Genomic DNA, 12,097 nt, shown 5'->3' with positions numbered 1-12,097 from the left:
GGTTATTAAGATGGAAGCAAGGTCAAACCTGTAAGTGGTGCACAACTGACACATTGACACACTTAATAGTCTCAGAGTTAGGTAGGTTTTTGTTTTGTTTTGTTTTCAGAATTCAGTGTGTATCAGCTTTGTTTTTCAGTGATTCTCTCAAGCCAAATGGGTTCATGTTTAGTATTACATGAGATTGGATTATTTTCTAAATCCAATCTGGTCCTCTCTAGACAATCTTGTTATCTGGCTTTTGCTATCTTTCCTTTGACTGATATTCTCCAACATAAAGTCTTCTGCATTGAATTATTCTAAAGAATTCCCTTTCTTCCCTTTTACAATACCTGCAGGAATTGATGTACTCTTACATTCTGTCTTCAGAATACATCTTCACAGATTTGTTCCTAATTAGACTTTCTGTTAGAATTGAATTAAGTCTATTCACTTAATTTGAGAAGAACTGACATCTTCATAATTTTTCCTCTTTTCATTCAGAACCATGGTAAACCTCTCCATTATTTCAAGTCTAATTTTATTCCACTCGGATATGAGTCTGTATAGTTCTGTAGTTTCCTTTATATAGATTCTGCATATTTCTTATTAGTGTTATTCCTACCTGCTTCATGGTTTTTTGTTGTTGTTGCTATTGTGAATGGAACCTTTTTTTTTTTTCCATTCAAAAGCGAACCCGTAGAGCGATAGGATCTCTACCACCGCTCTCAGCTGTGAGACTCTATGGTTCCTTGGCTATATAGGAACATTCAGCTCGCCCCAACATTATCCGAACCGGAAGGAAGGTGGCAACCGAGAGTCGCCAAGCAAAGGGCCGCTCTATCTTGCCTTTGTTCTCCTCTCGGTGGCTACTGCGCAGGCGTAATCGCCCCGGTACCGTCCCCACCTTCCCGGTCGCGGGCGCAGCTCGGTAGCGCCGGCGCACTGGCGCGCTCCGTTTACACGCTCCGGGGCCTGTAGGCGCCGCGAGTTCCGGCTGTCGCCGTCGCCGCCGCAGCTCCTGGAGGTCGGTTGCGACGCGTAACGACGCCGGGACGAGCGCTGCGCCTTCTTCTCCGATATGTACCCGAATTGGGGCCGGTATGGCGGGAGCAGCCACTATCCGCCGCCGCCGGTCCCGCCGCCACCGCCGGTGGCGCTTCCTGAGGCCTCGCCGGGGCCCGGGTACTCGAGCTCGACGACTCCCGCGGCCCCCTCCTCTTCTGGCTTCATGAGCTTCCGCGAGCAGCACCTGGCGCAGCTCCAGCAGCTGCAGCAGATGCACCAGAAGCAAATGCAGTGCGTGCTCCAGCCCCATCACCTTCCTCCGCCCCCCCTGCCGCCCCCGCCGGTGATGCCGGGGGGCGGCTACGGGGACTGGCAGCCCCCGCCGCCGCCGATGCCCCCGCCACCTGGGCCGGCTCTCAGCTATCAGAAGCAGCAGCAGTACAAACACCAGATGCTCCACCACCAACGAGACGGGCCTCCTGGTTTGGTTCCCATGGAGCTGGATTCTCCCCCTGAATCTCCCCCAGTACCGCCAGGGTCTTACATGCCCCCGTCTCAATCTTACATGCCTCCACCTCAGCCACCACCCTCGTACTACCCCCCGGCCTCGTCTCAGCCCTACCTGCCTCCCGCTCAGCCGTCCCCTTCTCAGTCCCCACCTTCCCAGTCCTACCTGGCGCCCACCCCATCTTATTCTTCCTCTTCCTCCTCCTCGCAGTCCTATTTGAGCCATTCCCAGTCCTACTTGCCCTCTTCTCAGACATCTCCTTCCCGCCCCTCCCAAGGCCATTCTAAATCCCAGCTGCTAGCTCCGCCACCGCCGTCCGCCCCTTCTGGGAATAAGACAACTGTCCAGCAAGAGCCTTTGGAGAGCGGGTCCAAGAACAAGAGTGCTGAACAGCAGCAAGCTGCCCCTGAGCCAGATCCCTCTACGATGACTCCACAGGTAAGAAAACATCTGCCCAAGCTGCGTCTCTCACCTATAGGGCCCTAAGTGAGCAGGCCTGGGGGCTTTACCCAGTGCTTAGCCTAATTCCAACACACGATAACTGGCTAATTTACACTCCAGAGTATTCCATAAAAGTCAAAGGTCTGACATCCCAGCTTTTCAATTAGCTAAATGTGGATTATTAAAAGAACAGTGTTTGAAGATATTTCTAGACACCAGAGTGATGGGGTGGCTCAAGAGTTACTTCTCAGATATATTCCTTGGTTTCCTTTGATCATGCTTCTAGATTTTATTGCTGTTGCAAAGGGCTTTTTTGTTGTTTAATTGTAACTTAAACTAAAATTCTATTTTAGAGGCAGCATAAAAAAGAAGCTTCTCAAAGGGCTGACACCTGAAATGCATATGAATCTTATGACCAGTTAGTTTCTTTAAAAGAAAATTAAGGGCCACTGATAGCTGTCAGCTTCCTGAATTAAGAAGTCTGAGCAAATGAAGGGTGGAAATCTTGTTCTAATCAGGAACATCCTAATTATGTTTATAGATATATATGCAATACCTAGGGAAGTCTACATATTTGACCTTTTTGGGAATCTGTTGGTCATTTAAGGAACTGACCCATACATCCTGTTCTCACATCACTTAAAGATAGTTTTGAGACATGACCAATTTGCTGCATTGCATTGTTGTTACCATTTACTCCACAGTAACAGCCTTGGAATTCGGCCAAGTTTAAAAAAAATGGTGGTGACATCTCTTCATTCATGAGAGAGCCAATCTTCTAAACTTCTCTTGCAAGTGATGCTTCCCTGTCAAAGATTGATAGGGTAGCAATAATAAATGAATTCCTGTCTTCAGAAAGAAGATAAAATTAAAGTGGAAGAAATAATTTGTTTTGGTTTCTTAAAATAGGCACTTTTAGCAATTAGTAATCTACCTAGATTCCCTCATGAAAAAAGAGAATCTTTTAATCTACAAGCTCAGATTTACATATAAAGATTTCCAAAAGATATTATTCTAATTTTACAGTGGTTTGGCATTAGAAATTAAGAAGAGAAACAGGTTGTTTTATTTTGGTTTTTTTGCATCTTTATTGGAGTATAATTGCTTTACAATGGTGTGCTAGTTTCTGCTTTATAACAAAGTGAATCAGTTATACATATACATATGTTCCCATATCTCTTCCCTCTTGCGTCTCCCTCCCTCCCACCCTCCCTATCCCACTCCTCTAGGTGGTCACAAAGCACCAAGCTGAAAACAGGTTGTTTTAAGTAAGCAAGATGTGGTGCTTGGCACATCATCAGGAGAAAACACTTGAGATGCTGGGGTAAAACAGTAGAATGAGAGATTCTGTTAGCTTACACCAAATTAGTACTATCCCATCAGGTTATTTCTCCAGATTCCTCCATTATAATAGAGATGGAATTTTTGCCCCCTTTACCACCCCACTCTGAGATTTCCAGTGCTTTTGTTGTCCAGCACTCTCAGAGTTAGTCCAAGCCAAAATATGACATTTATATCCTCATCTCTCCTGGACTTTTTCTGGCCTCTTAGACAAATGAATTGTTTTTTGGTAGTGGGGGATGGGGGGCGGGAATCAGACCGGTCCTTAATATGAATATTTAGCACGAACAGTGTTTTTGTTTTTCTGCCTTTGTACCCTTGTCTATAGTGAACTTCTTTTAGTGCTTTGACTATTCAGTGCCTCAAATTCTTTGATGAGAGCTGTAAAGAAAGTGGTGGAAGATGAGATTTGAGAGGTGGGAATGGGCCACCTCTCAGGGTGGCCCTCAAGAAGGCCCTTGCTAAGCCTTTTTAGGTTTTTTTTTACCTCTCTCTAGAATTCATCCCAACTTCCTCAACCCTCTCTCCCCCCTTACAGTTGTATTGCTTTCGAGGCACATCTCAAATATCAGCGTCTCTATGAAGCCGTGCTTCAGCTTACCTGTGTGGTTTGGTTCTGTTCTTCAAATCTTAAGTCCCTTGCAGACGGGGACTGCCTCACTTACCTTTTTATCCCCTGTAGCACCTAGGCCAGTGTCTTGCCAATTTGTCAGCTCTCCACAAAGTTTTGTTGAATAAGATACAAGCGTTGTCGTGTTCTAGACTTAGGATACTTTGGTGTATTAGGTGGTAAACATTTTCTTCATGCCAGTGCCAGTCTCGGACAATTAACCCTTCTTTGTTGATTCATATTTTATTTTTGGAATATTTCATTAAAAATTTTTTTATGGTGAAAGATTTTAAATGCACAAAAGTAGAGAAAATGGTATGATTCTCCCCGTATAACCATCACTCAGATTCAACAGCTATCAAGAATTTGCCATGTATGCTTCACCTAGGCCTTTACTGTTGTTCTTTTTGTTTGTTTGTTTGTTTTGTTTTGTTTTGTTTTTTGTGGTACGCGGGCCTCTCACTGTTGTGGCTTCTACCGTTGCGCAGCACAGGCTCCGGACGCGCAGGCTCAGCGGCCATGGCTCGCGGGCCCAGCTGCTCCACGGCATGTGGGATCTTCCCGGACCGGGGCACGAACCCGTGTCCCCTGCATCGGCAGGCGGACTCTCAACCATTGCGCCACCAGGGAAGCCCCTTTACTGTTGTTCTTGCTGAAATATTTTTAAATGAATCTTAGATCTCACATCATTTCCTTCCTACATTCTTAGACATTTTTTTTTAAAGGACTTTTTCTAAGGTAAACACGTTATAACACCTAACAAAATTAACAAGTTTCTATCATCTAATACCAGATCTGTTCAGATTTCCCCTATTGTCTCATCATACTAATAAAAATAATTCCTTGATATTATCCATGTTAAAATTCCCCCATGGACTTAATAAAGTTTTGATGGTTTGTTCAAATTGGGGTTCAATATAAACATTTTGGGGCAGAATAATTCTGTTTTGCGGCTGTCTTGTGCATTGTAGGATGTTTAGCAGCAACTCTGGCCTCTACCTGCTAGATACCAGTAGCAGCCCCCAGTTGTGACTACCAAAAATGTTTCCAGATATTGCCAAATATCCCCTGTGGGGCAAAATCACTCTCACTTGAGAATCCCTGATTTAGGTCAGTCTCTCCTATTCTGTTTCTCTACCCTTGCCATTGAGCTTGTTGAAAAATCTGTGTTAGTTATCCTGTAGAATGTCCCACGTCCTGGATTTGTCTGCTGTCTCGCTGGTGTCATTTGACTTGTTCCTCTCTCTCCCATGTTTTTTTTTGTAAACTGGGCATTAACTGTGCAACCTTCTTAGATTTAAGTTCACCTTTCTTTTGGCAAGTGTACTTCGTAACCTAGGTAGTGCTGTGTACTTCATTTGCATCCCATCGGGAGTCACTCAATGCCTGGTTGTCCCATAGTTAGCGGTGCCAAGATTGATCAAGGGGGGGTGACTGGTTTCTCTGCTGTAAAGCTTCCCATCAGTCTTGCATCTAATATATCATCTAGTGGTTCATCCGTTGATGGTCTTTGCTTGAGTAAATTATTTTGTTGTTAGAGGTTGCAATATGGTGATTTTTTTTTCTGCTGTTTCTTCTATATTTACCATAAGGAATTCTGTAAAGAAAAACTTTCACTCATGAACTAGGGCTGTTTGATTGGACATACAGTTAGCATAGAAAAGACAGGATAAGTGCTTGATATTCTTCGATTTAATTTCTAGTTTTCAGAGTAAAGTGATGATATAATGGAATGTGTCTTTTTTGAAGAATTAACTCTTCTGTGTGTTTTAAAGGACTGGCTAGTTAAAATGCATACTGGTCTTTTTTTTAATGAACTGTGATTTATTCTTTTTTTTTTTTTTTTTTTGCGGTACGCGGGCCTCTCACTGTTGTGGCCTCTCCCGTTGCGGAGCACAGGCTCCGGACGCGCAGGCTCAGCGGCCATGGCTCACGGGCCCAGCCGCTCCGCGGCATGTGGGATCTTCCCGGATCGGGGCACGAACCCGTGTTCCCTGCATCGGCAGGCGGACTCTCAACCACTGCGCCACCAGGGAAGCCCCAATTCTTTTATTCTTAAAACTTATTTAGGTAAAGCTGTTGACTTTGATTAGAGTTTTTAGTCACTATCTAATACTTAAATATATATTGAGTAACAACTGTGTGCCAAGAACTGTGCTTAGTACTGGAGATGAAATGGTGAACAAAATAGACAAGGTACCTGCCCTCATTCACTTGTTCCAATGCGGGGAAAAGACATTTAAAAAGTAATTGAAGACGTGTAAGGTGCTGTGGAATTATAAAATAGAAAATATCACTAGACCATTCCATAAGGATTAGGAAAAGGTGAGCTTTTTTAAGCTCACCATTATATTCACAGGGCCTTGCTCAGGGTCTAGCACATAGTAGGTGAAGAATAAATATTTTTCAAATGATTGAATATAGCTGGGAGCTCTAACCTAATTGAAGAGACCTCCCTTTGCAAGTAATATTTAAATGAAACCTGAAGAATGGGTAGGAAATAACCAGATACGAGTTCAAAGAATTAAGTTCAGTAGGGCTTACTGAAGGTACAAACCAGGCCAGGGAGGATCTATGAAGACTTTATCCTAAGAGCAGTAGGAAGCCATTGAAGGATTTTATATAGGCAAATGTGACAGATTGGCTTGTTTGAAAGTTCACACTGCTTTGGGGAGAGTGGAATCGAAAGGAGCAAGAGTGATTTAAAGAGAATAGTGAATAGAGTGATCCAGGCAAGAGTTAGTGGTGGCTTGGCCTTGGATAGTGATGGAGGAGATGGAGAGAAGTGGAAAGACTGGAGAAATATTTTGGTGCTAGAATCCAGTTGGAGATTGAGTAGTAGTGGAGAGGGAGGCATCAAGGACGATTCCTGGGTTTCTGGGATAGGAAACTGGGTGGATGGTGGTTCCATATACTAATAACCTACAGGAGGGGGAAGAACAGGTCTGGGGAGGAAGGGAAAATGATGAGTTAAGTTTTAGACTTACTGAGTTTAAGATCCTTGAGACATAAGATTCTAAATGGAGATGTCCAGTTCGAAGTTAGATACAGGTCTGGAGTCTAGAAGTGAGATCTGGGAGACATAGACTTGTGAGTCATCAGCATAAAAATGGTATTTGAAGGCACAGAAATAGATGAGGTCTCCTGAGGAGTGTGTGTAGAGTAAGAATAAAGTTTAAAGGACATTGAGCCTAGCCCTGCAGAACCACAGTACCTAAGGGAACCAATGGGAAGAAAGGCCAAATAGGTAGATGGAAAATCAGGACAGTGCAGTGCCACAGAAGTGAAGGGAAGACTGTTTCTAGGAGGAGGGTGTAGTCAGCTGTGTTACTGCTGAGAGGTCAAGCAAGATGAAGACTGTGAGTTATCTTGTGCATTTACTGACATGTAGATTATTGTTGACCTTGGCAGGAGCAGTTTCATAGTGACTGAAGCCATATTGCATTGATTTGAGGAGTGATGGAAGGTGAGGAAATGGGGATGGTGAGTATAGACAACTCTTTTAAGAAGTTTGACTGAAGGAGAGAGAGAGAGAGTATGTGGGCAGGAGCTGGAGGAAGAGGCGCAGTAAAGGAGTTTTTTTTTTTTAAGATGGGACCTTAATTCCTGGAATAGAGTGTGAACTTCAAAAATGTTGAAAATAAATATATTTTAAATAAATTAAAAAAATGGAAATCCATTTCATTATTTTACCAAGTCCCCCCTCCCCTTCCCACTTGCTTTAGGATATGACATTGAACATTTAATGTTACAGGCATTTATCCTAATCAACCTGGACAGGAAAGGCAACCTTTCAAAATTAATCTTTAAAGCATCACACATATAGACGCATGTGTTCATTCAGTCATTCATCCATTCATTCATTCATCCTCTCTCTCTCTCTCCCTGTCCCTCCTTCTTTATATTTCCCTACTTGGAGAATCTTTTAGTACCTAGTTCCTTACTGTACTGGTAGCAAGTGGTCAGTAAATACTCGCTGAATTAATTAGCATCTTTTTTGGTATTTATGACAGATACATCCTTACTTTTTAACTCTATTCAATCTCTCTCTTTTTTTTTTTTTTGTGGTACACGGGCCTCTCACCGTTGTGGCCTCTCCCGTTGCGGAGCACAGGCTCCGGACGTGCAGGCTCAGTGGCCATGGCTCACGGGCCCAGCCGCTCCGCGGCATGTGGGATCCTCCCGGACCGGGGCACGAACCCGTGTCTCCTGCATTGGCAGGCGGACTCTCAACCACTGTGCCACCAGGGAAGCCCTATTCAATCTCTTTTTGAGTGTGACATTTACTGTGATTTTCCTCTACCTATGAACTAACATCCCATGTGAGATGGAGTTGTCTGATATAACGGGACATTCAGAAGAACTGGCTACTATTTCAACTTCATTAGCAAGTCCAGGCAGGTTTTATTCCTTTTTAAAATAGAGATAAAGCAACCTTCTCTGGGGTCACTGAGGACATTTCTGAATGATTTCATCATTATTCATTTGCAGAGCTTTAAAAATGTGCCAAAGCCTCGTCCTAGGATTGAACTAGATCTGGTTTCTGCTTATTGGGTTCATATTAAATAGAAATTGATCTACAGTGCAGACTGTTAGTAAATCAACAAGTACCTGAGCTCCTAACAAGGTTCTTAACCTTAGACTAGGTCTAAGACAAAGATAGAAAGCACAAGAATAAGGTGGGTATAAATTGATAAGGAATCTAGACCTGAATAATCTTCCTGTCTATAGCCACTGGCTTCTAGTTTATGAAAGATAGTTTGCATCTTTGTATGTTTTGGTGATGCTTTCAAAGTAACTTAAAAAAAAAGGAAACTTTTAACTTCTACTTGAAAGAGTTTATTAATGTTTTAAAGCTAAAAAACAAGCCTGTTGCTGTTTTCAGTATTTTCATGCAATAATGGAAGAAAGTTGAAAATGTTCTAATACCACATAATTGTTGACTATCATGAACAGTGTGTTGGTTTTTTTTCTTTTTTTTTCGTGTTGAATAGTAAAAGTAATTATATTTCAGGAACTGATGATTATGTGTATGATAATAAAAACGAGAAAAACCCAGTCATGACCCAAACTTCAGGATGGAGTTAGTGAGATGGAATTTACTCTTCCAAAGGGATGTAGCAAGTTTCAGGTCATAGAAATTAGTAGCCTAGAAGGGAAGTCTTTAGCTGATCAGCAACTATTTATTGACACTCTACTGTGTGTTCCAGCACTATGCTTAAGCACCAGACAGGATATGAGAAAAGCATGAAACACCTCTCTCCCAAGACAGTTACTTTCTGCAAATGAGAAAACAGATAACAAGACAGTATGTTTCATGAGAAAAGAGTATCATGTATATTTGTATGTGGAAAATTGGAGAGGATGTACAGTAAAATAGTAACAATATAGGAAATCCTGGTTATCCAGAGGCAATGAATCTCAGTGAATGCAAGTAAAATGAATCCATTTAACACAAGGACCAAAAGTTTATTGTAAAAAGTAAAAAATTTAATTTGGGACACAATCTTGAAAAATAAAGCTCAAAAATCATAAAGAACAGCTGAGTCTTAGCGTTTATAAAGAATAAAGTGTAGATTAGGTTTCTGTACTATAATTTTTGTGACAAAATTGTGTGACAACACTATATTATCATCATTTATTTCATTTTTAAATATGTTGAAAAAATATTTTAGGGATTTATACATTTTTCCAAGGGCTGTTTTTCAACATTTGATATTCATGTCATTCTCTTTTGCAGTTCCTATTATAAAAATTATTTTTGGTTGTTAACTGGTAGTACTTCTGCTAGATCCTGCATCTTTATAATTGTAGTAGAAGTGTATGCTATTGTTTTTGTTTATATGCTGTTGTTAATTATAGAAGTATATAGGGCAGTTCATCAGTGAATATTTTAGTGTTATGACAACTTTTTTTTCCTTGTGCCACCTTGTAACCATGGGGAATTATATAGTGAACACTGGGATAATGAAGATCCTGTAGTTACTTCTGAGTGGTGAGATTTTTTTAAAATTGATTTTAATTATTGCTTATTTGTAGTCGAGTCTCTTTATTTGAGGTATTTATATTTTATAAAGTTGTCGAGAACACTGAATTAGTGAATACTGAATGATTGCTCCTGAGGGAAGTGCAGGGTTAGGTTCCTGTGGGCCTTCGGTCACATTTTCTTCAACCAATCAATACATAACCTTGTTTTATATGTGTTTCTGTTTAAAAACAAATTATTTAATGTATATTGTTGATTCATTAACATTGAACTCACAGCCAACAGCACTATAACACATGCCTGAAAGAAGCTTATCCAACACAAGTATTTTCTTCTTAAGGCACATCATAGCGTTCTCGCACTTAGGAATACTAGACAGCACTTCAGCACAATGCTTGGGGCCATTTTAAACAGCAAAATCTTCAACCAAAAAGTACAGAAATGTGAAAAATGTGGCCCTAAATAGACCTTGAAAAGAACACTTATTTACAATATAAGAGCTAAACAAAAAGGCAGAGCATGGCCGTGTTCTGCCTCAGACAGGAACGTGCAAGTCAGATAACTAATTTTTTGCCCATCTACGCGTGTCCACAAATCACTGTGAAAGTTCTCTGAGTGTTGATTTTGGAGTTAGAAATAAATTTTAGCAAGTTGGCAAATTCACAAATACAGAATCCATGAATAATCAGGATAGGCTGTATCTTCTAATTTTTTTCCACATTAAACTTATTACTGTGGTAATTTTTAGAAAGTGGAAGCACAAAATAAGCTTCCAGAAAATCAAATTACAGTATAACTTGGAAGACAAAGTGAAACTTTTAAAATAAATAGAAAGCATTCTAAAACACAATGTATTTTCATTTATGTATATATACCTGGGTATGGCAAGATTAATGATACAGCAGGTGTTTAAAAGAGGGAAGGATACTGCAGAAGAGAAGACAGAGAGAAGAGGTAGGACTGTTTATTATATTCATTAATCACGAGACCCCCGTGGATAAAACTGAACCAACTAAAGGCAAGTTAAAAACAATAGCTATGAATACTGAAAAGATTTACTCTGATCTTTTATCAGAAAGACTACTCTCACCTCCAAAAGCATGTTTTTTTAATGAGAATAGAGAAGTATGTTGAATTAACATGTATGGTTTAATTTAAATATATAAATTTGGGGGAGGAATTGAAAGATCATGTTTATTTATTTGCCTTTCTCAGTTCAGGTTTGCCTTTTCTTATATATAAATACATGAACACAGACGCAAGTGTAGCTCCCTGTCAAAACCAAGTTGCAGATATACAGGGTTGTCAATTAAAATTCTTTTTTTAAAAAATTTTTAAATTTAATTTAATTTATTTTTTTATACTGCAGGTTCTTACTAGTCATCCATTTTATACACATCAGTGTATACATGTCAATCCCAATCTCCCAATTCATCACACCACCACCACCACCCCCGCCACTTTCCCCCCTTGGTGTACATACGTTTGTTCTCTACATCTGTGTCTCTGTTTCTGCCCTGCAAACCGGTTCATCTGTACCATTTTTCTAGGTTCCACATATATGCGTTAATATAAGATATTTGTTTTTCTCTTTCTGACTTAAAAATGGTTTCTGTTGTAGGAACAGCAGCAGTACTGGTATCGACAGCACCTGCTTAGTTTGCAGCAGAGGACAAAAGTGCATTTGCCGGGACACAAAAAAGGTCCTGTTGTAGCAAAGGATGCAGCTGAGCCAGTAAAGGAAGAAGTTACTGTACCTGCCACCAGCCAAGTACCAGAACCCCCTCCATCGGAGGAGCCCCCATTACCACCCCCTAATGAGGACGTACCACCTCCTCTCCCACCTGAGGAACCCCAGGTAACCATGAAGTTAATTACTTGGTATTTATTAAGTTGTTCCGTTTTTTTCTGATTCATATATATATGTACTTTTGTTATATATAAATGGATATATATTTTCATGTTTTTTTTTTAAGTGCATGTAAAATTTCATTTGTGGAATAGTCAGATGTGTGCCATATCGGGTTTAGAAAAGGCATTTTTTCATCGTTTAAGTGAGAGTGAAGAATTAGACACTCTTCTGAATTGAGTGTCTCTAAGCACTAAAGGGATGCAAGGGTGGGTGTTTTCATATTGGCAGCACAGGGCAATAATTAAGAGATTGAGCTTTTATTGTCAAACTGCCCGGGCTGTAGTCCAGGCATTGCTACTTGCTGGTGGTGAC

At 40.9% G+C, this 12,097-nt stretch overlaps 1 protein-coding gene across 3 annotated transcripts in view; it reads left to right on the top strand.

Annotated features, from left to right (window-relative positions):
- The first annotated feature begins 975 nt into the window (after positions 1-975).
- The window catches only part of YLPM1 (YLP motif containing 1), a 66,858-nt gene continuing 55,736 nt past the window's right edge, over positions 976-12,097 (top strand). For all 3 annotated transcript variants that reach the window (XM_082839803.1, XM_082839804.1, XM_082839802.1), the window contains exons 1-2: positions 976-1,933; positions 11,495-11,731. In XM_082839803.1, coding sequence (XP_082695929.1) covers positions 1,061-1,933; positions 11,495-11,731 — 1,110 coding nt within the window. In that variant the 5' untranslated portion in view covers positions 976-1,060. The remainder of the gene's footprint in view (positions 1,934-11,494; positions 11,732-12,097) is intronic.

Source organism: Leucopleurus acutus (genome assembly GCF_964270905.1).
Source record: "Leucopleurus acutus genome assembly, chromosome: 1".
Classification (NCBI taxonomy): Eukaryota; Metazoa; Chordata; class Mammalia; order Artiodactyla; family Delphinidae; genus Leucopleurus; species Leucopleurus acutus.
Note: the sequence above shows the minus strand (reverse complement) of the source record. Positions and strands in the feature narration are given on the sequence as shown.